The sequence below is a fragment of the Bombus fervidus genome, chromosome 3 (genome assembly GCF_041682495.2).
Source record: "Bombus fervidus isolate BK054 chromosome 3, iyBomFerv1, whole genome shotgun sequence".
NCBI lineage: Eukaryota > Metazoa > Arthropoda > Insecta > Hymenoptera > Apidae > Bombus > Bombus fervidus.
The window spans coordinates 11,520,220-11,545,492 of NC_091519.1; the positions used below are offsets into that span (position 1 = coordinate 11,520,220).

Here is a 25,273-nt window from a genome sequence, read left to right on the forward strand (position 1 = left end):
GGACAGAATATAAAAGGAATTTTGTCGGTAGAACATTTTAAAGAAGCATTTAACGCAAAATGGAGTGTAATATTGATGATTTGCCAGATGTTGTATTAGAATATATTTTAAGTTTAATTCCACCATACAAGAATCTTCAAGAATGTAAACTTGTATCCAAAAGATGGTTTCGTGCCACCAAAAGTATGTAAAATATGATTATTCTGTATATAGTGGTTCACGAAAGTGTGGAAACGCTTATAAAAATCTTTTATGAATGTATTGTATTATATGTGTTATATGATACATTTTGAAATCCTATTAACATTGTAATGGGACACAGTATGCAGATTATATTAAAATTTGAAACAAATTTTTCAATGTATATGGAAAGTACAAGATATTTAATGCAAGTATATGTATTGAGGTTACGAAAGTATTTAAAGAGTCAATTATTCATTATATTAGTAGACCTAAATATTTAGTAGAACCATCTTTAACATGTATTATATGTTTAAGGTGGTTATTTTTGCTATATACTAATTTTTTATTAAATGGATGTTTGCAGCAAATGTCTTGTAACTTCTATATCCATTTTCAGATTGGTTTCAAATGTTACTAATATAACCATGATCGTGTTTCATCATAATAAAATTTGAAATTGTATATTTGTATAACATATACATAAAAATTTCCCTATGGTAAGTGTTCAAATACTTTCATAAGCCACCATAAATGTATCTATAAGTTTTCATCAGTGTTGATATATTTCTAAAAATTAATAATATCCATATTTTTGTTGCAGATGTAATACAACACAATAAAACACATTTTCATAAATCTGTGGCTTACGGATCATTGCTTTGGAGTTCATGGCCATCCAAACACTGGATGCCTACAATTGCAAAGAGACATTCACATTCTGCTTGTACATATGAAAACTCTATGTATGTTTTTGGTGGATGTACTGCTACGTGCACAACATTCAATGATTTATGGAGATTAGATTTGGATACAAGGAAATGGGTCAGATTAATTACAATGGGAACTTATCCATCTCCAAAAGCTTGTGCTACTATGTTGTATTACGAAAAGAGTTTCATTTTATTTGGTGGCTGGTCCCACCCAGCGCTATATTCTGTTCACCAGGTACAATTAGTTAAAAGTTATAGCTAATCAGAGTAAAAATATTTAAATTGGTAGAATGAGAAATATTCAATATTGCTATGTATGTTTCTAGCAATCAAGGTTGTTCAATGAACTACATGTGTATTCTATAGAATCCAATAAATGGATTGCTATAAACACCTTGGAAACACCTCCACCTACTTCAGCACATTCTGCATCAATTCACAAAAATTGTATGATTGTTTTTGGTGGTATATGTAATGGATATAGGTAAAATATCTAAAATTATTGCATGTTGTTTAGTAATTATTAATTTGATTTAATAACAATAAAGTACTATTTTGAGACAGATCCAATGACGTATGGTGTTTAAATTTGGATTCCTATAGCTGGCATAAGCAAGCTACTTCGAATTTGAAACCACAACCACGTTATGGTCAGTCTCAGATTGAGCTTGGAGATAAACATCTCCTTATATTAGGTAAAGTTTTCAAAAATAAGCTGAAAATCCTATAGATATTAAAGATCCTTCTGATTTCAAGATTTTCTTCTAATTTTTTTATATATATCAATATAAATTTCTAAATATCAAAAATATTAGGAGGTTGCACTGGACCTAATGTTGCTATGAACGATGCCTGGTTATTGAAAATGGAAGGTACAGCATGGACATGGAAAAAAGTAAACATGCACAATACTGAATGGGCTCCAACACGTATTTGGTGCCACCAGGCTTGTAAGGTAATATTTTGTTAATTAACATACAATTCACGATGTTCTGTATCGTTTAATTATTTTTTAATTTAATAGGTAGGAAATCATGTTATTGTTCTTAGTATAAATAAGTGTCAGAATAAGCCAAACGATATGAGTATATCGCTCAAGAAAGTGACTTGCCAAGCAGCACCTTCATCAAGAACAAATAATTCATCTCCATTACATGCAAGGTTTGATCATATAAATTTATCGTTGATACTGATTATAAAGTTACTGATATTCATAATTGTACTGTATTTCATTTTTAGACAAGGGAGTGTATCTCATATTGATAGAGACGTAAACATTAATGGACGACATGGATCTTTCTCAGAAATATCTGTACAAAATCCACGTCCTTCACATCATCTACCTAATTTTACGAAGAATTTAACTTTATGTTATGATAATATGTTAAGTATGACCGCTTTTCGCAACGAACCAGTGCGTTATGACATTAACAGTCACCGACAACGACAATTAGAATCTCTTCGTAGAATGGAAGAAAGTATTAGAAATCGAAGAACGCAATCAAAATCTGCGAAGAAAACAAGAAATACGTTATCTATATTTGTGTTAGACATTACGAATGTTTTATGCGATGAATGTAGTGCTTCATGGATTCCTTTAAAACACAGTGATCAGTCAGGTCCTAACGAAAGAATTCTTTATTCACTCGTAGCTGGTCGTGGTGAATTAATAGTGTTTGGAGGTATTGCTAAAGAATATATACAAAGCCATCCTGATATGGATGAGCCTGAAGTCTACAATGATCTCCATTTTATAAATCCACCAAGATATGTTATTTAATATTTTGTAGGATAATAAATAATACACTTTTATGTTCGATAAAAGATAATTTAATTTTGTTAGCCTTGACTTTGATCCTATCATGAATTATCATCTACTAAAAATTAGTTTAAATGATGTTATTAAAAAATTGTAAGAACATTTCATGATGAATAGTTCTAAAATACTGATTTGTTTTCTGTGAAAAAGAGTTATATAGAAAAATTAATTTTTGTCGCTGAAAGTAATATTTTGTTAGCTGTACCAATGATATATTCCAATTACAAATCTTATATTTTATTGTGAATTTTATTATTTACATTTTTTTCCGACAATATAATTTATACATGCCTTAATCATCTTCACCATCAGTTGTCTTTAAACTACCAAATACTTGTGATGGAATAGTTTGTTTCTCAACAGGTATGTCTGAAAATAAAGATACGAATAAGAACATAAAATATAAAATATGTATGTCAGCATTAAAACTCTGAAAGAATTTATAAATACATTACATGCGATGAAATGTAATAAAAATTTTGATGTATTATTATATATTCTATATTACCTTCCTCTACATCCGCTTCAGTGTCATCAACGTCATCAATATCAATATCTATTTCATCTGGATTGTTTACTTGAGATTCTGCTTTACCATCTTTTTCTATCGCACCACGAACAAATTTAATACTGTCCTTATATGTGGTAATATTATCTGCAATATTATATTTATTACTTTAGTAAAATTATATATTTAATTTTTTCAATTACTTCTTTTGTGATATAACAAAATCTATACCCTGTGTTTTACTATCCAAAAGACGCATTGCATCTGCTGGTATATCAGATGGTGAGTTTGATGTATTATTTAACATTTGTGCAGACATCATATTCACTTGAGTGTTGTACATAGCTTGTACACTACGTTTAATTCGAAGCATTTCACGCATAGTGTCTTCATTACCATGTCTCACTTCAAACTCTTTCCATATTTGCCAGAAATTTGAAGCCACCTAAACGAGGTATAAAAATATACATATATGTAATATTAATTTTAATATTATCTTCAAATGATTCAAACAATACTTCATACCCTTGGATCGCAAATTTGACTGCAGTGCGCATATATTGCCCGAGCTCTGTCAACTTCTCCTAATTTCGTCTCCATTTCTGCGAACCGTAAACACATTTCTCTTGTATTATCTTCATTAAGTACTTCGATAGCTTTTTCATATATCTGCCTCGTTTTTGGGACACCATATATGTCTGCTGCTTTTTTAATATATATGTTGAACATCTGTAAGACGTATACAAATACTGAATTTTTATTAAATTTATGTTTGATACATTTTTATAAAATATTGCTTCATACCTCAAATTTTTCTTCAGGAAGAACAGCGTTAGTTGCTCGTTCATATACAGACATTGCATGCCTAGCCAAACCATGTTCTTCTTCTAATTTTGCATACAGTAAATACAAGGCTACAATAATATAAGAAAATTAATAACGACATAATTTTTTGTTGTACTTATAATTATATCAAATATGTATTATGTAAAAATACCTTTGGCATATTTTGGTGGACAAAATTCTAAACACTGTTCAAATAAATCTCGCGTTCGTTCTAACTTTGTTCCACCATAACGTTTTAAAAATTTTGTAAGATACGTATTCCATATATCGTAAACGTTAGGCCATTTGAAGAGTGCAATACCTTTTTCATAAGCCTAAAAACAATAATTAAATTTTATAGAAGATGATTATTAAGATTAAATAGTATACCTATGTAATTTAATATATACTCTGAAGGCTTCTTCAAAATATCTATTTTCTTCGAGAAAGAGTCCATAATTAATAATAATTTGCGGCGTGGCGATTTTTAGATCTATAATTTTGTCGTACACAGCTTTGCATGTCTGCAAATGAAAAAGTATAAGAATTTAAAATTTTATAAATAAAGTTATTTACAAAATATACCTTGAAAGTCCCAAAACTTTCTTCTAAATCGGCATACATAGACCAAACTTTTAAAGATTTATATAATCTCATTTGAACTGTTTCTGTCTCGTCATGGTAAGCTACCTTACGGAATGGCATAGCAGTAGCACGATGCATAAGTTTTAACGCTTCTTTATAATTTCTGTATGAACGAAGTTATTACGTTAGTTACAGAATGACGATACATTTAAATTACTATCTTACAAAACAATAGGATGCCATACCCATGCCTAATTTCCATTTCTGCCCATTCACACCATACAGAAGCAAGATCATCGACTTTAGTATAGGGAACATGAGTTGCTTTCTCGAAAACTACTCTAGCGTCTGCTATTTGACCATTTTCTTCATAAAATTTACCAAATTCAACCCACAAAGTATGCAATTTACCTACTGCTAATTGTGGTTGTACAGTCTGTACAGCTTCTGTATATGTATTAATAATCTAAAGAGAGAAGTTATAACTTATAATAATAAAAAAAGTCGTTAAACAATTTTTGACTACAAAGTTTCATAAAAATACCTCGTGTGGTTGTCCCTCATAGAGCCTGACTCTTTTATGCCATTCTTGTACATTATGAGGATTTTGTCTGAGTAATACAGAATTCAGAAGTAATAAACGCCTTTCCATTAAATGTTCAAATCGTGCTAATCTCAATTCTAGATCTATATCATCTGAGAATACGATTGTAGACAATAAAAAATTATAAATTTTATGTACTAAATAAGATTATATAGGTAAATATATATATATATATGTCCTGTACCATCTTCAGTAGGATTTTTTGCAGCTTCTTCCATACGTTTGCTAAGACTAAGTTCTTCAAATTGTGCATAAGCATCAAATACTTGAGTAAAGTCTCTAACAGTAGTCACTGTTTGTATTGCTTCTTCATAAATATCCCTCGCCTGTACAAAATAAAAATATTGAAATTATACGGTAACAAAACATAAATAAATTATATTTTTACAAAACCTAAAAATTATTTAAAATACCCTTTCGAATAAACCGCTACGAACATAATAATCCGCCAAAGAGTTCCAAAGAGGGCCTAACTGATCAGTATAACGTCTTAAACCGCCTCTAATAATTGCATCTACATTAAGAGATTTTATTTTAGAAGGATTCTTTGATATTAAATCGCACAATTCATTCCATAATTGATGATTAGATTTTCCATGCTTTGATACAAAATCATCTTGATTAACAATTTGTGCAAGTTTCACAGCTGCTTCGTCAAGCCTCCCAATTGATATCAGGTATTCTATATACTCTTCTGTATCTTCTGGAGCTAGCTAAAAATAAATAACACATTATTAAATATAGGTCATTAAGATAAATAAAAATATTCTATCTTACCTTAAGATACCTTCTAAAAACTCTGACTGCAGTTTCATAGACATTATGCTTTTTTAAAAATTCAATATACAATGGCCATATACGATGATGTTGCGTGATAGGGAGAGCTCTAAGTGCTCGATCAAAAACTTGACGAGTACGTGTAATATAACATTGTTCTGTCATCAATGTGCAATAGTCCATCCAAATTCTGGGCATTTTATGCATAAAAACCAAAGCACGCTCAAATGCATTATTCACATCTTCATAAAGCGGATCTGTTATGCACCTCCCTTTCAATTGGTTGACACGTTGACGTAGATAATTGTACCATAACTTATAGCTAATCAAAAACGAGAATTTGATTATTTTATAAAAAATTGTTTGACAAAAAGAAGCAAAAAAGACATTTCCTCTACCTTCCAGGAAGTTCCTTTAACGCTCGTTCATACACAATGTTTAAATTACTGCTTTTTGTACTTTTTAAATGATCTATATAACGTTGCCAATGTTTCACAGAATAAGGATTTCTCAAAATTTCTTCTTCGTATGGTAAATCTTCTTCATTCTATTCCATAAAAAAAGACAGATAAAAGAAAAGTGACGTTCCACACAAAAATAAAGTGAGGTTATATACAATAAATTACTTACAAAAACATATAGATTTCCTTCTGGATCTTTACGTTCCAACATTGTTGAAAATTCTAATAATTATATGAGGTATTTAATTCAAGTACAATAATAAATTAGCAATATTCCATACGTATAATCAAATGATAATTGTGGGGTTATGCTTGAGGTTATTTTATACTACAATATTTTGATATACTTCGTCTTAATCGCGTTATATTAAGGCGCTATTTCATTGATTGTCCGTAATATAACTTAGAATCATTTAGTATTGCACCTAAATCTAATAGGGAATATATTTATTTGGTAAACTAGATGTTTAGAGATGTTTTACTAAAAATATTCGTTGAATTATAAAGTGATAAAATATTTGGTGTATTGAGAATACTTTTATCACATTTTTCGAATAATTACAATGTTTTATTACCCTAATTTCAAAATTTACTAAAAAAAAAAAAAAACTGCAAAATATTACGTATTCGAAGAAAATTTAAAATAAAGGTATTCATCTGAAAGTCAAGTTGCTCAACCTGCTTACCTCGTTTTGGAATGAGACACTGAGCGTGACAGCTGTCATATCAGGAATATGATCGAAACAGATACTTTTTAATGTAAACAATAAGATCTGTACCTGGACTGGCCAATTAAGAAATCAATTAGCCGCATTTAACTGATTGCGAATTAATTACATTTGAACTATACTTTTAAATAAACGTTGTAAAGGATGACAATGGGCGATGAGACTCCAGTTACATCATTGGTCCTTCCTGTCATCTTAAGGCCAATATTAATGAAGGTATTGACATTTCTTTTACTTGTAGATTGTACTTGTAATTGCTTGTAATTTCAGTTACTCACTAAAATATTTGAACACTTACAGAAACCTCTTATGAATATATTATTTGTACGAATATATAAACAAGATCCTCTTCATATGTATACGTTAGAAGATTATTTTAATTATTTAAAGAATATATATTTCTATTTCATATTTGTTATTGATTTCTCTAATCCATTGTTACATAGCTAGAAAGACAAAATGTATTGGCAGCTCAAACATTACGTACAGCTTTATTGAAAGCTGAAAATTCCCATCCAGGAATTACACACGATTTAATCCTTGGTATAATAAGACGGGCAGAACTTAATCTTGATATGAATGAGAGTGTTTTAAGATTACAAGGAGCAGCTTCTGATTATGATGGTATAATTCTAAAATAATAAAATAAAATATGAGTAAAATATAATTAAATACTATGTTTAACATGATTAATATTTTGTATTTGTTTTATACTATAATTGCAGTTGTAGAATATAGATCATCTAGGTCTGAGGATGCTTTCCAGGAATTAAATCGTAAATCAACTTCCTTAAAAAGAATACTTAGCAGAATTCCTGATGAAATAACAGATCGGAAAACTTTTCTCGAAACAATCAAGTATGTTTCCATACTTATGTATATTGTAGTCAAAATAGTTTTATTTATATCATATAGTATGCTTTTGTGATACACCTGTTTTAGAGAAATTGCAAGTGCAATAAAGAAACTTTTGGATGCAGTGAATGAAGTGACTGCATTTATTCGTGGTTCTGCTGGAAAACAGGCATTGGATCAGAGAAAAAGAGAATTTGTTAAATACAGTAAAAGGTTTAGCAATACATTAAAAGAATATTTTAAAGAAGGACAGTAAGCATCATCACATTCCAGTTATCATACATCATACTTATCATATTTTCTTTAAAAATACAACTATTTTCTCATTATAGAGCAAATGCAGTATTCGTAAGTGCATTATACTTGATACATCAAACAAATATGATAATGCTCACAGTAACGGACAAATGTGAGTAATGAAAGCTCTGTCAAATGATATTTCTGCAATAATGAGATAGGTCATAGCTATTATAGAATTTATTTAATATACTAATTTTATCCATTTCGTTATGTATTTAATAATAAGATTTAATTATCATTTAATATAAAACATATATATGCGGTACTATTGTTTTATGTGTATTAAATCGTTATAAAATTATTACATGCAGATGAATATATAGATACATAATATACAAAATTCTTATAATAAATATAAATATTATTTCTGATATATTGTACTATCGTTTTGTACATAAAACATAGAAGACTCTAGTTTAAGAACAAAAAACATTTATCAATAATGGTGGAGATTTAAAATGAAAGACATTTCTCCAAATATATAAGAAATAAAAATTACTTTATTGATAACAAATGTACACCAATGTGTTATATTTTTCATGTGGAATCTACATCCTCTATCTACATCCTCATTGTATTAACAATGACAATGAGTAACAGTAAGGATTAATGGTAATTATTATAATGAACATCATTAGAAAATGTACAAATTTTTTCAAGCACGTTTACTATCTGCAAACGCTCGTACAATACTGCCAACACCACTGATATTGTATACCTTTTCATGCCAGGTTAATAAATGACTACTACTACCCTCCGTTGGAATTTCAAATCCTCTGTATATATATTTCATTAAAACATCCAGCAAGTCACGATCTAATTGTGCTAAGCAATCATCTATTTGAGTAGATTTTATACTTAGAAGAACTTTTAACGTCAGATTCCGTGCGTTATCCTGTAATATATTATCACCATTGGCTTTTGCAAAATCACATATATGTGTGTTTATACAAAATAAAAATTGTCTTTTTAATAAAATAAAATCAGTACACATTTTCATTTCGTTAAATACTACATTATGAAACATATTTAGTATATAAAACATATATACAATTCACAACTCATGAAAGCATTTGAACACTTACCATAGAAATCTTTTATATACATATTGTATGTGTCATATAAAACATTTTGAAATTTTACTAACACTATAATGAGACATGACTATCCTGACTATACTGGTAGAATTTGAAACCAACTTGAACGAGTATATAAAAATTACAATATATTTATTATAAACATATATCTAATACACAGCATAAATAGTCATTTTAGAAGCTTATTAATATTATGGATAATTGAATGTTTAAATATATTTATCATTCATAAAATATATATATATACCTCCACTAAATATCTCATGGCTTCATATACATTTCTAGGTTTGTTTCAAACTTTACAAACATAATTATAATAGCTAGATCTCTTTATAGTGTAAATGAAATTTTTAAATGTTTCCTATAACATACATAATATATTCATGAAAGGTTTTTGCAAGTGTACTAAAAAAGTGTGTAAAACTATCATTGTGTAAATCATTGTGTTGTTATAACATGATGAATGTAGTATAATAAAAAATATTATATCCGAATATTTTGATTATTCTATGTTCAATTGTGAATTTTTGTAATCTATGAAATTATGTATTCATGATATTAATATAAAAGGAACAATATATCTTATACCACATGTACTAAAGTGTACTTTAGAATGATAAATATAAATTTCATCATGTTATAAACTTGTATGTTAAACACTTGAAGTAAAGGGCGTATTTCTGAGGTTACCTTTACTTGTTGATTTTTACACCCAAGTGGTGCAGACCTCAATACTGATATCAGTGCTTCTGCATTCTTACCCTTGAATAAATATTAAGGAAAATGCGATGAAACATAAGAAAGATCACTGTAACGTTATTATATCTACATAAAAACGATGAAAAGGATATTGGCTAAGAAGTGTCAAAATTTCATTTTCGTCTGGACCTGTAGGTCCTCCTATTCCTCCGTCAGCATCTTCTTCTCTGAAATTATTATCACTGTACTGATCAACATCGATTTTTCGAAACGCTGACGCTGACGAATCCTTTTTGCCATCGTTTCTTGACATTTTATCTTTGTGTTTGACGTTTTACCGTGATTACGCCCGGCTTATCAACTAACGCCGTGAAATGAATCTTTATTGGTCTTCAAACATATAGTATACATAGTATGCCTTTCATTCGAATAGCCGCTAAAGAAAATCTGAAGATTTTTGTAGATTATTATCTTTACTTTTCACATTAAAAATATTACTTTATAGTTTAAAAATAAAGGTTTCAAATTAAAAATTTACTTTTATTTTACAAATAAAGTTATTTTCTTAATTTTACATTTGTAATGTAAATCATGATAAATAATTGTTCAAACCGTCATTCTTAAATATGAAATTATAAATTATAACTGTCTTTTTAAGTTTATGTATGCATTTATATATGTGTGTATGTATTATTATATCTGTTATTATACTTATATGTATGTTTATTGTTCTTCTTCAGAATACAATAGTTTTACAATTCAGTATATTTTTTTAAGTTTACTATCTTTTTGTTTCTTTGTTCTTTTTCTCCGAATTCAAATTTGTTTGTTAGATACTTCTATTTTACGAATAGGAGGATGGATTTTGTACTCATGAAAACTTAAAGTGATACCGTACTTTTATAGTGTTTTACATGTAATAAGTGTATACTCTTTCTACGACTTTACGTTATGAGCTGTTTAAAACTTGTGAGTAAATATCACACACCGAAAATTGTATGGTATCAGACTGATACTACAGTCATCGTACGTATTTTACTGTATGATATAAAGGAATATTTTCTCCATGTTGAATGTGATCACATATTATTTAGGTATTTTAAATATCTGATATCTAATATAAAATGTTGTTTGTAAGATTATATAAAAAATGTCTATATCGGTTTCTAGCACAATAGCAAACTCAGAAAAATATTACGTTTGCTCATATCTTTTTGGAACTGTAATAGCAGAAAAAACAACCCATAGAAATATAGGAAGAGAAGTTAAGATTACACTTGAAAAAGCACATAAAGGTAAAATAAATATTCCTTTTATTTATTTGTTATATTAATTTTATTATATAATTTTTATCAAAATGATAGGAACAGAATGGTTAAGATTATTTATCGCAACGGAAAAGAATCCTTTAATCAGCATAGATCCAGATCATATATATAAAAAGGACTGGATCCTTGAGTCTTTCAAAAATATAGGTAATTATAACACATACCATTTAATTGATAACAAATAGTTTTTATGTTTATTCATATAACATATAAATATATATATAACTGTTTATATAAAGAAGAGAATATTAACGATTAATGTTTGACAGTAATATTTAGTAAATCTTTATTGATGATCACATTATGCAGAGTCTAACAAAAGTTATTTTATCACAGAAAGGGAGAGTTTTGCAGAATATAAACGTAGAAATAATATAACTCAAATAATGCCACTCGTGCCATCTAGTGACGAAGAAGAATCTGATGATGAAGTAATGGATGCGTTATTTCTTTAAACTACTTATACATATATATATACAATAAACATATGTGATCAAAGTGTGATATTTGTAATACATAAATATATCTTTAAATAAAGGAACAGCATATTAGTTAAATTTGTTTCTTAAATTTTTACATATATGCATTGTTTATTGACTGAGCTGTAAAATTGCATGCGATGATACATAATACTCTGATGTACATTATACATAAAGATATCATTTTTACGCTGTGAAGTCTGTCGCATAAATATAAAAATGAGAATAAGAATGGTATATTACACTTATATATTTCATATAGTATCATCTAGGTAAAAATTCATACTGAACGTAATGTTTGAATGGTTTTGAAATAAATAATAAATGTAAACGAATTATTATTAATATCAACTGATATCATACTATGATATTATTAATATCATACTTGAATAAGATAGAATATTGTGTCTCGAATATTTTAGCATATATTCATTTTGTATAAGTGCAGTATAAAATGCGAGGCTGAATGAAGACAAATGAACAATGTTTACATAGCATATTATTTCTTTGTATATAAAATTTGCTGTATTTGTTATCCATGATTGATTTGCAAGAAGTAACACTTAAATAATTATAATAGTGGAATGTTTTCACGCTATGGTGGCAATATAAAACGTAAAGTATAAATGTACTGAAACAAATACATATTCACACTGATTACAGGGTTTTCAGTAGCGATATTATTCTTATCTTTGGCAATGGTTTCTTTGTATTTTATATAATGTTTATAAGCGATTATTTTTTTATAACATTATAAAAAAATACTATTTATATTTTGATAATAAGGAGATGATGTAAATAGATCTATAACGTGAAATAAAATAACCAAACATGTTTCTCCAAAAGTTTCTTAATTAAGACTGTATATATTCTAATAATTTATTAATAAAGAGGACATTATTATTAGTGCCTTCATACTATCATATCGTAATGTTTCATGGAATATATTAGGAATTAGAACATTTTCATCATATTACTTTTAAATGCTACAAATAGTTTGTCATTATATCATTACAACTATTTTGTAGTATATAAACAATTTCATAACATTGAAATAATAGCAATATGTTAAAACTCATTTTTATAATAAAATAATTATATTTAGCCCTTTTAGTACTGAACAATGGTATATCGTTGTGTATGCGATGGCGCCTTACTAATCGCATCGTGAGAGAACTTTATCTCAAAATAAATTTAGAAAACGTTATAAATGGTTGAATTTTTCTGCAAAAGCACTGTGTGAGATGTTCCACAAATCGAAAAAATTGTTTATGGGATTAGCTTTTTGTTATATTCCGCGATGGTTGATACCAAGACTGTATACAATAGTGCCATAAAATAAAAATTCGATACGGGAGATTTGCTTAAGACCGTCATAGATTTTAAATAACGCTGTTTGGAACGGAATATCTTCTTATGTTTCGCAAAATAATCTTGCATCGACAGAGCAAGAATAAAATTTTTTGTGGGCCTATGCGAAGATCACGCACAATTTGTAATATATGCAATAAAGGATTACGCGATGTATACATTAGTAACCATCAATGCTAAATAAATTATTTGTATGAGTAATAATAAGTAAATATCACACATTTTCAATAGCCGGATAACTATAAATGTTTATAATAATATTAGAATATTATTTTAGTAACGTTATACTAGCTCACTTGTTTTGGAGCAATCCTACTACGCATCATGGGATTATCATTTAGTTTTGTGTTTTGATGTTAGAAATTTTGCTACAAATAATTGAGGACGCAGTATTGATGCTTTATACTACGTGTTCTACATCAAATTATGACCAACCGATGATTCTTCTTATTTGTAAATACTGTTTACAAAAAAAAACTGATTTTTCCACTTTTCCTATTAATTTTGAATAAGTATTATTCGTATGATTTTCAACAAATATTGAAATACAATTGGCATTAATTTATTCTCCCTTTATTTCGTAATATGTTCCGTTTTGAATTTTGTAAATATCATTCTTACTTTCCCTTTTATGATTTTTTTCTCAAACTACAAATTATATCAAATTGATTTGGTACTTTTCGCTTAGGTACAATTCTTTCGGTCGGCACTAAAAGGGTTAAACATCTTGTTCTAAATTCTTGTACTAAAAGCGTATTGAGATTAATATCTATACATAATTTATACAATATACATATTACAAGAAATAAAATTATATAAAGAATCACTCCTACATTCACGTGTGTTTTGAATTGAAATATACAAAATAATGTAAATGTGAAAGAGATTGAAGAAATATTATTACATCATAAATTCAATTATCTTTTACTCATAATATCAGCTTTCATAGAACTCATACAATAGTTGCACTGATGTGCATAGATATGGACAGACAATTTGCAACAAGTACAAAAGGGTAAAGACTGTTGGAACATTCTATATATATTTGTCACTGCTATAGTGCTTACGTTTATGATGCATGATTAACAACCTTCTAGAGAAAGTCTTTGATTTATATTTTCGACTTTTACTTTCATTTCCCTGAGTATATCTTCAGCGAGGTTATCGACAGTAGTATATCTTACTTTAAAGAAATTAAATATGTCTACAAGGAATTCTATTACTTGATCTCTGAAATAGTGGCAGGTAGAACGTAGACTTCCTTCTGGGCCTAGGAAGCCCCATACAAGCACTGGAGAAATTTGTTCAGAAATTGAGTAAAAATGGGCCAGAAATCCTTTATCATATTTCAGCATTTGTCTTTTACCCATAAGAACTGACCAAACTGCAGTTCCAATGGCCTTGAATATAAAATTAATAGACATCAATAAAAAATTAAACTAAAAAAGCATTTACTATTTTAAGTACCTACAGTTTCACGAAAACTAGCCGATATCCATCTGTTTTGTAAAATAGCTTTAATTGATGAAGGCGGTTTTTCAACTTCTTCGAAAGCATCTAATAAAATAAAGTCAATCAGAACATCGTAAAAATTTATACATTTAACGCCTCTTCCGGTTAATTCCTCCTCCATCATACTATGGTTGTTTGGCTCTTGTAAAAATTCTAACATTCGTTCGTAATGTATTAGATAATCTTTGGGATCCTAATATTGAAAATAAAAAATCATTTATTAAAAACCAACAAATTATTTTAAGATGTACATATTTATATCTTTTTCAAGTAGAAGAAAATGATGTATGTTATATATACCCTGTCTGCATACGTGATCAAATCACTAATGACTTGTCTGCCTATGTCCGCAATCCATTCTCTGGCAGAAGGTATAGTGAACAATTTTGTATACGCTTGTCGCAAGCAATGTACCTTTGCTAAATATTCTATGTCCGAGCCACACTTTACTAACTCTGTATGCAACCGTCTATAATAAAAATATAAATTATAATAAATTTATATAAAACATATAAATTTCTACATTTTTAAATATATCGTAAAAATTAAAAATATTTACCTGCACAAAATGCTTTTGTCCTCGTGTTGTTTGAGTGCAGCGTGATATAATTTTTGTTTTTCAAAGTGCGGGAAAAATTCGGAGAATTCTTCAAATTCCCGTAAATCTGCCACCTATATTAATATTATATGTATATGTAAATAAAAAAAAAAAATAAAATAATTTAATATATATGTAAAAATTATATATATTATATGTATGTGTAAATAAAAAAAAATAAAATAATTTAATATATATGTAAAAATATAGAATAAAATAATATGATATGCAAGTAATAAAATATATAAATAAAATCTAAACTTACCCCATCACGTGCAGATTCAAAAGATTCCGGAGAAGACGCAGCATCTGCTTTATCCTTACCGGATATTCTACTACCTATGTTCGAAGGTTTGTGGCTATCTATACTTTCCTCATCTTCATTCCGGAACAATACTGAATGCTGCAAAAATGTAAACTTATTACTTTGCCAAGCTATAATTTATTTTTATATTGTACGCGACATTAGAATTCAATTATTGATAAGATTATCAATTAAAATGTAGTTAATATAATTGTAAGATCATTTTATATGCTTAGATTTGAATGAACGCAGTAGCGATACCGTGAACTTCCTATGCAATAATTCTTCTTTGCTTGTTGTTAGGTCAAGTAACTCATTGCACTAATTACTCTAGTCAGTTATCATTTAAATTGGATTAATTCTTGCATTTTTTTATACGGCGAAAAAGCAATTGATGAGTGCAGTGAAATGAAATGGTATAGAGTGACATAGAAAAGATTTCAGAAGTATAAAATTTTCAGTGTCATCAGCAAACCTGTCTTAACAAATTCTAAAATAATCTTTAATAATATATTCTAAAATGAGAATACTTATAATTAAACATTTCCAAAATATTTTATAATAAACATATTTTATTTTCAACAACAAAATAAATTTCAGGACTTTCTAGAGCTACCAGCAAACTTGCATCAATAATACTTAAAATAATTTTTATAGTATACTGTAGAATGAGAATAATTGGATATTTCTAAAATGTCCTGTAATAGACAGCCATTTTTCCATTTTCAATGATAAAATAACTTTAGAGATAAGTGAGATTTATTTGAGTAATGAAAAGGAAAGGAAAATACAGTACAGATAGTAGAACAGATATGGTTACCTGGTCGATAAAAAGGAGTTCTGCATGGTTCTGAATTTGATAACCCATGTCAAGGAGTTCTTGCACATCTTGCGTAAATGCCGCATCCGCCGCCGATGGTAATGCGGGTGTACCATTACTGAATGAAGAGCTGAACGCCGTAAGAGCATCCTCCCAGCAATAGAGAGCTTTTTCCAGAGCCTCCAATCCTGCATCATTAAGTTACATCGTTTTACATTTGTCAATTTTCATTCTCCTCTTCGGAGAGTACCACGCAAATGACGAATTCGAACTCGTTTAATTCGTTCTGAGAAACACTTCTACACAATACACGAAAGAGGTCCACGTATGTACAGTTGTAAATTGCAAAAAAATATACTTTATATTTGCGATATTATTAATTAGCAAATATTTTAATTTTTATTTTATTGACACACACTAGACTAAACTGCAGATATTTATTTACAGAAAATTTAAATGTACATACTGTATACACATTATATAAAATATCTATAGTAAAACATTCTTTATAATATTTGAAGAATGAAACAAATTATTATCTAGTTTCTGTTTCTTTGAATATATTCATAAAAATATTAGTTTGTATAAACATCCGTAGTTTAATTTACGATCGAAGCAAAGACGAAAGGTATAGGATAAATTAATACTTTCAGAATCAATCGATTACTTCTATCGTTGTGCTGTTAAAATTTAGAACATTGCTTTATCTACGGTCTACGCTGCAAACATATTTTCTTTGAGTTATTGTAATTATCAACTTAATAATCTTTGCTCAGTTACAAGTTACAGGCTTTCATACTAATAAATCTTCTTGCATTATAGTTTGCATTAATGAAACAAATGAAATTTTAGAAACTAAAAGTTATTAAATTATTCTATTTGATGCAAGCTGTAAAATTGTGAGTAAAAGTTCTATAATCTTGTAACTTACTGAATTACAAATATTATTACGTAGTTCGTAAATTATTATATAGGGTGGCAAGTGCAAAAAGAAATAATAAAGAAAGATATATATATATTAAGCAAAACCTTTGAATTCTATAGTGATAAACAATAAAATTCAATAATAAAATTCGATATAAATATATGCATAAATGAATAAAGTAAAAAAAATTGCAGGTGACACAACATAATTTATATTAATATAAAATATACTAGAATCATAAATAAAGAAATATTATTTCTAAGAAAATGGAAATCTAACGAATTAATTTGTCTCTCCCGCTTAAAAGACTAGTAATCATTGAGAAACAACTGTACAATTTAGAAAATGCAATCTTCTGGAAACACGAACGGGATGAAGAGCAACTAGTTCGGATTAGAAAGATGCAGATAGCGAAATGCATGTTTTCAGACAACCAGGAAATGCTTTGACGGAAAGAAGCTTCAGACGAGCGTCGCGACTCCGGTACTTGGCATTCGCACAAGAGGCAAAGGTAAGTTCAACGACTGATTTTGCAACGGCAGAAAATTTACAGATGAGAGACCCTGCTGGTCGGCGTGTCAACCAGTCAGCAAAGAGTAAGGGGTTGAGAGCACCTACTTAACGTTGTCACACTGTCGCAGGATTTAAATTCCGAGTCGGTGACGACATTCTCCGTATTCAACGTTTTGTCAGTCATAAATCGGCGCGCATACGCCGAAATTCACCACGAGAGCGGAAACTGTATGCGCGCCATCACCAATTAAGACGAGTACTCATGTCCAAAAGGTGCTGGCATTATTTTCAATCCGAGATAAGAATAAACTTTGTATCTACATCAATGGCTGTCTATAAAGTTCATTATAATATTAGTATGGGTATAAATATTGTATCAATTTACGTTAACAAGCCGAATAGTTTAAAGTAATTTTTACTAACAAATATACAGTCGAGGATAAAAATAAATGGACAAGTAGATATCATAGTAGAAGTAGATATCAAGAAGTTTAATCGAAGTAGTACTAGTGTTATACACTTTATTTATTATATATCTTTATAGTACATCGATTATTTATGCTAGTAAATAATTGAAATTAATTATTTCTATTTTTATTTAAATAAGTCGTATTCAACGAAACTTCATTAATACCTATTTCCATTACCTGTTTGCTTATTTTCTCCCCGACTGTGTATATATATATATACTTGTATCGAATTAAATTTACGTACATAGAAATTACGTGGATACTTGAGTATAAATAATATACCTGATATAGCGGAGGCATCAATGAATAGATCCGTTATTAAGGCTTATTTTAACTGCTTTAACCTCGGATAAAGGGAATACATATAGAGGAAAAAAATATATGCAACAGAGGGAGTGATGTTGGGGTGTCTTCCAGTGACGTATCTATGCAAGCATAAGTTTGATTCATTCATGTGAATTTCATCAGCTTTCGTATAAAAAAGATGAATTTTCTTATTGGAAAACATAATAAATAACTTGAATAGTTCTCTATAAAATATTTTAGCTGCACAAAATTATATATAAAATTAAAAAATTTGTAGCTTTTATTTTTAAACTGTATTCTCACGGAAGATAGGTATCGGCGTTTCGTTAATTTTAATTTCCTTCATCATTGATCAAATGACATACTGATACTAATATTATAATTAATAACTAATTGCTAGTTGTAAAGAATTGCCTAATTATACATATGTTCATAGTATATACAAATTCAAATTACACTTCCAAAATGTATGAACTATTAAAAAAGGAAACTGGAATATGATTTTAAATCCACCTTTTCTTCGTGGTATTCGCTACTTCTAAGTTTCATCCCTATCAGATACCAGTGATACATTCTTATACATATTATATTATCTATAAAACTCACTGACAAAGTCATACGAAAAATCTAGGATATTCTGTATATGCAATATAAAAGCAGAAAATTCAATAGAAAATTCGTGAATCGAAAAGGAAGATAACCTAGTAAACGGCATGAACGGTACAAACCACGGTACTCAGATTCGCGGCAAGCGGAAGTGAAATATCCTTTATCTAACGAAGATAGTGATTTCGTACGAGTGTTGGACGAGGAGAGGTTTTCGTGCGGCTGGCTACCCCTTGAGAATTCTCGCAACCCCCATTAGAGGAAAAGATACACCCTGAAGAATCCAGCACTGGCGATGCTGCCGGATGGTTGGCGTCAATAATACCAAAGTGACGTAATCCTTTTGGAGGTTCGTTATTGGAGGATGTGTCATCCAATGGGGAGGGGTCGATACGGCAGCTGGGAGGCGCGCGCGGTCTCAAAGTGTGCTCCAGGCACGCGTTGCGGCACCGAGGTTCGGCGCGCTAGTAGTGCACTGCTGGAATCACCACGACGAGGTAGGTTACAGAGAGGCGATATAAAGAAGAGAAAGAGAGAACGCGAAAGCAACGGGTGATAGAAAAGGATCAAGTTAGATCGAGTGAGCGCGCAGAGAAAGAAGGAAGGGTGGGACACACACTCTGTAGTCCTCGCGCTAGCGTCAGTTATTCGGCTTGCCGCTTGCTTGGCGGGTGTAGTGCTCTTGTATATTCTTCAACAATTGCTACGGCAGGCCGTTGACACGCGAATATTTTTTAACGTATCAAATACATAAATATTCCATAACGCATTGTCGTTCTGTTACGCGACAACAGAATAAAACTTTGGACAACACCTAGTGCCATACCGCGTAATCCCCGTCCCCTTGATGCCATTTGGACTCGCTCGCATTATTTGGATTAAGATAATGCAATAGTAAGTACGACTGTTTCCTTCTCTACGATTATTGAACGCTCCTGGCTAGGGGTTTTTTTGAAAAATGCCTCACTATAACAACATTATGCGTTATAAGGGATTTCGAGTCTTCTCGTCAATACTAGATAATTTGTAATTTTTTGATAAAAATTTTATAAATTTACCACCTTGAAAAATTTTCTATGGGTTTTCGTAAAGTATATGGATAAAGACTTGGATTTACTCTTACGTTATGTACTTTTTCATACGTCTTTCATTTTATTTTCTTCGAACCTTTATATTTCAGTCGTCTAAATGTAGTTTTAAAACGTTTTAAAATGTGACTGTTATATTTCTTCCAAATAGCATTAAATAGTATTACTATTACTATTACAAAAGTATTCCACTTGTATTATAATATTTTCGTAAATAAGAAGTTGATAGTTGTCGACTTTCGGCTAGGAAATTAATCGATGCGAGCGAACAGCGTAGTAGGGGAAATGAAAGATTTCAAAATATTGCGTGATTTCCGATAGGATAAACGACACCGCGAACATCTAGGGATATTATAACGTTCGGTGTCTTTTTAAAAGAGGAACTAGTATGTCTCTGTAATTGTTCAAGATCAGGTATATCTTCGGTATAGGTCAAGTTCAGGGGTCAATACCTTGTATCCGTTGAATCTCGAATAAAAGTGAATGCCGTAAATGTAGCAATAGCAGCGCGTACCAGCAGATCGATGGAGGTGCCTGGTGCGCTGGTGAACTTGGAAATTTCCCTAGCACACGCGCACTTCCTGCACCCGTGATATTTGCGTATCCGTTATATACACCTTGCCCTATACGAAGTTCTCCGTACACATATGTGCTTCTATTAAATCTTAAAGTACAGCAGGCGTCTCGGAACACGATGCATAGAGAGTATTTGACGAGTGACTCACCGCAATTTAGGCGTATTGTGTGCAAAATGTGAAGGATGTTAATCCGGCCGAGTAACTTCCTCATATCCTGGCATACGGAATAATGAAATCGAAACGAATTTCTGTGAAGGATTAAATATACGGTGAAACCGAAATTGCTAGAGTGAAATCAATGAACGTGAAAGAGGTCCATTCAAATTTATATGCTAACCTAATCTAAAAAGGACCAACATTGCGTTAACTTTGTTGCAATGTTGAAACGCTTGTTGAAATATTTCTCATCTCTAATGTTTTTAGTTCATTTATGTTATTGAATTCTGTTCTTTAATATTATTATTATAAATGGAAATTTCATTAAAGTGTTACTTAAATATTTCTTTCTTTTTCCATCTAGATCTTACAGTTTAGGAAATTTTGAAGAAATTTAGAAACTTACACGACCATAATAGTTACTTTTTTCTTACATTTTAAATATTTTATTTGTTTCTGATTTGTACAACGAGCGTCTGCAAGATATCTATTATAGGAATAGACTTTTATACCTCGATGAGAGAATATGTAAATTACTTGACATTTTTCAATAATTATACGTTTACGCAACTTTCACGCATTATTTCCATACTTGATCCTTAATAGGTTAATGTGAAGGACTAGAATTTATTCATTTTATTTATGTTATGAGAATTTAATTTTATTGCAATGAGATTGATTTGTAAGAAAAGATCGAAGAACTTATATAAAAATAAGAAGTAATTTTGCTATTTTTGCAATTCGATTGCAATTGATAATAATGGCTTTCAATAATGGTACGATTTCGATTGGAGCAGTTTGCTAGAATTTTTCGCGTTTTAACACTTTCATATCACTTTTCACCGTGAAAAATAGAGATAATAGCGCTGGATATCATAATGCTGATAATACACGTGCATAATCGAATAATACCTACGCTCGGTTAAGTTAATGAAGATGCACACCGTCGAATATTGAAAGGAGCATGATTGCGAGTTTGATGAATAATATCCTGATAATATTAACACGCCAAAGATTTACTACATTTTCTCGATCGATCACTTTCATGACGAATATTATTGTATCGTTTATTATTGGAAATGAAATTACTATTAAACAAGACATGTTCCTTTAATTTACTATTCAAGTAATAGAAGATCGAATTTACTACTATTACTATCTATTTATAATTGTAAAAATTTAGCATTACTTTCTTTTTATGTCGGTATAAAATTTGATGTTACTATTATTTTTAATTTACTATTTAAATATTTCTTCAATATACTATACAAGCAGTGCAAATGAAGAAATATACTAAACTTAACACTGTCACAATATTTCTACGATTGTCAAAAATTTAGTATTGCTAATATCTTTCTATAATTGCTAACAATTTACTATCTCTCCATAATAGAATATTTCTCTGCAATTGTCGAATTCTGTTTGAAACTTCTATTGAAACTATTAATTTGTTCGTGACATGGAAACGTGTTGAATCTCTGCCAAAGCAGCGACTGAACATTGCGAAAATAGGGGTGATGTAAATGGATGAACCGGCATTCGAAAAAAAATCCATTACAATGGAACAGACTGACAGAACGAAACACAAACTGATGTTCCGAAGCAGCGACCCAGTTACATAGGCACCACCTATAGGCAACGACCTGATAGTACCTCCTATAGTGACAATTTCTTAGATTTGATTTGATGTCTGTGTGTAAACAAATTCTTAACGATCGTTTCATAATAACGACTATAGAAACAAAGTAGTTAAAAAAAAGGGACATGAACAGAGGACGAAATTATTCAGAAGTCGAACGGAATCTGGAAAAATCGAGCAGCTGTGACTGAACAGAAGTGAAATCAATCACGTCGATTAAAAAATATTCCACTCTCTTACGTCCGACTTGAAATAATTAAGAAAGTAATAAGCAAAAAGCAAAATTAAGAAAATAAATCGACCATTCGAACAATCTTATCCAATTCAAAGCAACCTAATGAAATTTTTAATTCCACATATTTTTATTTTTTACATTAAAAGGTTGAAGCGAAGAAGAAAGTAAAAGTAGAAATTATTAATAAACCAGGTGAAACCTTCAGAAGTTGATCATGCGAGGAACCTGTGTACGCAATTACGTCACTTTTTAAAATTTCACGTATTTCGTGTTTGGAAGACATCTGAGATGGAAAAAATTTAGAAAATAGGATAGAAGAGGGGTTTGAAAGGGAGGAGGCAGGATTATTAATAAACCAGACTATTAAAAATCGATCATGCAAGACGTTCGCGTGACACGCGTGATGACCTGTCGATACGACAAAAATTTCACTACAGATCACTAACAAGATACATGATATGATCGTCTCGGTTATTAGGTAATAGTGGATCCCCTGTCGAGGATGCTTTGACCCTGATGAGGCTAATAAAAGTGACATCATTATCGCTTGCCGCAACGAGCTTTTAACCTACGTGGTTCGCTCTGATTTTCATAATCTGGTTCGCATCATCGTGGATGCTTTACCCCCCATTAATCGTTGTCTCTTCAGTTAGCGCCGCATTATGACAAATAGAGAAAGTTTATTCTTCTTTCTTTTCACATTCTTCTCACTTAAGTTCTGGAGGAAGGCTATCGTTCGATAATATTTCACAAAATCAAATATTGATACAACGGTTTCGCAATTAACTCATTAAGGGGATTAAACAATGAAATAATGTGTAAAAATTGCATAAATGCAACGTTATTAAAACCCAACAGAAGGCCACTATAAATCAGAATGCACATAAAGTAGTACCATAATTTGAAGAGGAAATAGTTTATCATAGCGCTATGAAATCATTCAACTTTTTCAAACTTTATAAAATTATAAAATCCAAATGGTAAAAGAAACAATAACGAATAAATATTGAGCAAATTAGAATTCTTTTTCATAATTATCCTATGATATTTTCATAAATATCCTTTTTTTAAGCAGTCAAGGACCAACGTTCCGTTAAGACATTTATTTTGCAATTTCATTTTAGTTAATTCACATTAGTGAATTAATAGTATGATTATGATATCTTTGAACAGAAAATTTCATAGGCGTTGTTTTCAATTAGGTTACATTCTATCTTTTAACATTGTGAAGTAGGGGTTGTCTATAAATCACAGACGATCGTTTCATCGACAATGTTTTTATTGACACGATTTCACTGACACCGAGTTCATCGCTGATGTTTATTTATCAAGACGCTGAAACCATCGACGATCATTTCACTGATATCATCTCTCGCCAGCAATTATTATGTTTACCGCCATATGCTATCATCGAATATGCGTCTGTATCCAAACGTTCATTTCCGCGCGTAAAAGAATAAAGAGGAAAAGGAAAATGATAAAAGTTACTACGACATATTGTTACTTCAACAGTAATATAAATTATACGCCACCTCCAATTTCCATAACTTTTTAATACGTTGTCAAAATCATCAGCCTGAATTGTGTTGTGGTTTTAATGGGGCGTATGAATAGTAAATCAAACGCGTGGGCGGAGAAGGGGCTCTGTCCCGTAGAAAATCTAACTTCACCCACGTTCATTTCTATCTAAAATAAAATTTGATTTAGATCGTGCTGAGGGATTCAAACCCTATCCCTTTCTCGCCCACGCTTTTACTTCATAATACATGTAGGTACATAATTCTTTAAATACATGCATGTATGTTCACTAACGTTTGTGAGTCACCTTTTCTGTCGAAAAGTCGTAAGAAGCGAGTTCTGTCGAAGTTACAAGAAATATCAGTAGCATAGATTTCAGTAAGAAACAGGAGCGAATATAGCTAAGGGTGTATAATCAACAATAACATGTGTCTACAAATACAATGATAATTGTCGACAGGAGACGATATCGTGGAAATGTTTGTCGGTAATTTAGTGATAACCTGTGAAAGAAAATGTTAAAATTGTATTTAACACTTTTGCCATCGTTATTTCTTCAACCTAGATTTTACTTGGTCCTTAATGGGTTAAGATGTGAATTAGACGAACAGTATGACAGCATGGGTAAAAGATGTGGGCGCGGAGGGGTTAATCGACGTTGTTCATGGATAAAAAT

The 25,273-nt window shown here is 30.1% G+C and overlaps 7 protein-coding genes across 10 annotated transcripts in view; 4 read left to right on the forward strand and 3 right to left on the reverse strand.

The window, feature by feature from the left end:
• The first annotated feature begins 42 nt into the window (after nt 1–42).
• Fbxo42 (F-box protein 42) lies at nt 43–2,722 on the forward strand. Its single transcript, XM_072000013.1, has 7 exons — nt 43–183; nt 785–1,128; nt 1,220–1,377; nt 1,458–1,588; nt 1,709–1,848; nt 1,918–2,054; nt 2,133–2,722. The coding sequence occupies exons 1-7, from the start codon at nt 60–62 to the stop codon at nt 2,671–2,673; spliced, it is 1,575 nt and encodes a 524-aa protein (XP_071856114.1). The 5' UTR covers nt 43–59; the 3' UTR covers nt 2,674–2,722.
• Fand (Pre-mRNA-splicing factor SYF1 fand) lies at nt 2,200–6,791 on the reverse strand. Its single transcript, XM_072000008.1, has 16 exons — nt 6,642–6,791; nt 6,410–6,558; nt 6,012–6,333; nt 5,648–5,947; nt 5,419–5,560; nt 5,175–5,326; nt 4,876–5,096; nt 4,631–4,793; nt 4,456–4,569; nt 4,218–4,380; nt 4,025–4,134; nt 3,746–3,949; nt 3,452–3,665; nt 3,221–3,367; nt 3,004–3,081; nt 2,200–2,401 (listed from the first exon to the last, which is right to left on the reverse strand). Exons 1-15 carry the CDS (start codon nt 6,681–6,683, stop codon nt 3,005–3,007), a joined length of 2,520 nt encoding a protein of 839 aa, XP_071856109.1. The 5' UTR covers nt 6,684–6,791; the 3' UTR covers nt 2,200–2,401; nt 3,004.
• Nucleotides 6,792–7,166: 375 nt separating this feature from the next.
• Ccm3 (programmed cell death protein 10 Ccm3) lies at nt 7,167–8,873 on the forward strand. Its single transcript, XM_072000024.1, has 5 exons — nt 7,167–7,416; nt 7,647–7,824; nt 7,926–8,058; nt 8,143–8,307; nt 8,388–8,873. The coding sequence occupies exons 1-5, from the start codon at nt 7,345–7,347 to the stop codon at nt 8,470–8,472; spliced, it is 633 nt and encodes a 210-aa protein (XP_071856125.1). The 5' UTR covers nt 7,167–7,344; the 3' UTR covers nt 8,473–8,873.
• Nucleotides 8,836–10,544, reverse strand: Arpc5 (Actin-related protein 2/3 complex, subunit 5). The gene is made up of 3 exons (XM_072000026.1): nt 10,304–10,544; nt 10,143–10,215; nt 8,836–9,250 (listed from the first exon to the last, which is right to left on the reverse strand). Exons 1-3 carry the CDS (start codon nt 10,462–10,464, stop codon nt 9,011–9,013), a joined length of 474 nt encoding a protein of 157 aa, XP_071856127.1. The 5' UTR covers nt 10,465–10,544; the 3' UTR covers nt 8,836–9,010.
• Nucleotides 10,545–10,852: 308 nt separating this feature from the next.
• On the forward strand, nt 10,853–12,036 carry LOC139985532 (putative ATP-dependent RNA helicase TDRD12). Its single transcript, XM_072000025.1, has 4 exons — nt 10,853–11,245; nt 11,322–11,446; nt 11,516–11,626; nt 11,816–12,036. Exons 1-4 carry the CDS (start codon nt 11,103–11,105, stop codon nt 11,932–11,934), a joined length of 498 nt encoding a protein of 165 aa, XP_071856126.1. The 5' UTR covers nt 10,853–11,102; the 3' UTR covers nt 11,935–12,036.
• Nucleotides 12,037–13,844: 1,808 nt separating this feature from the next.
• The window catches only part of Miga (mitoguardin), a 41,638-nt gene continuing 30,209 nt past the window's right edge, over nt 13,845–25,273 (reverse strand). The window contains exons 1-7 of one of the 3 annotated variants that reach the window (XM_072000015.1): nt 20,924–21,430; nt 16,564–16,751; nt 15,705–15,842; nt 15,401–15,513; nt 15,142–15,310; nt 14,801–15,034; nt 13,845–14,729 (exon numbers count right to left, since the gene is read on the reverse strand). In XM_072000015.1, the coding sequence (XP_071856116.1) occupies nt 14,412–14,729; nt 14,801–15,034; nt 15,142–15,310; nt 15,401–15,513; nt 15,705–15,842; nt 16,564–16,751; nt 20,924–21,260 (1,497 nt within the window). In that variant the 5' untranslated portion in view covers nt 21,261–21,430 and the 3' untranslated portion in view covers nt 13,845–14,411. Of the gene's footprint in view, nt 14,730–14,800; nt 15,035–15,141; nt 15,311–15,400; nt 15,514–15,704; nt 15,843–16,563; nt 16,752–18,106; nt 18,446–20,923; nt 21,431–25,273 lie in introns of those variants that run through there. The other 2 variants (XM_072000016.1, XM_072000014.1) reach the window with 2 other exon arrangements.
• The window catches only part of Uzip (beta-pore-forming protein unzipped), a 34,297-nt gene continuing 28,795 nt past the window's right edge, over nt 19,772–25,273 (forward strand). Inside the window, exon 1 of one of the 2 annotated variants that reach the window (XM_072000020.1) lies at nt 19,772–19,880. The gene's annotated coding sequence lies outside the window, so the exon portion shown is untranslated. Of the gene's footprint in view, nt 19,881–19,913; nt 20,278–25,273 lie in introns of those variants that run through there. The other variant, XM_072000018.1, reaches the window with a different exon arrangement.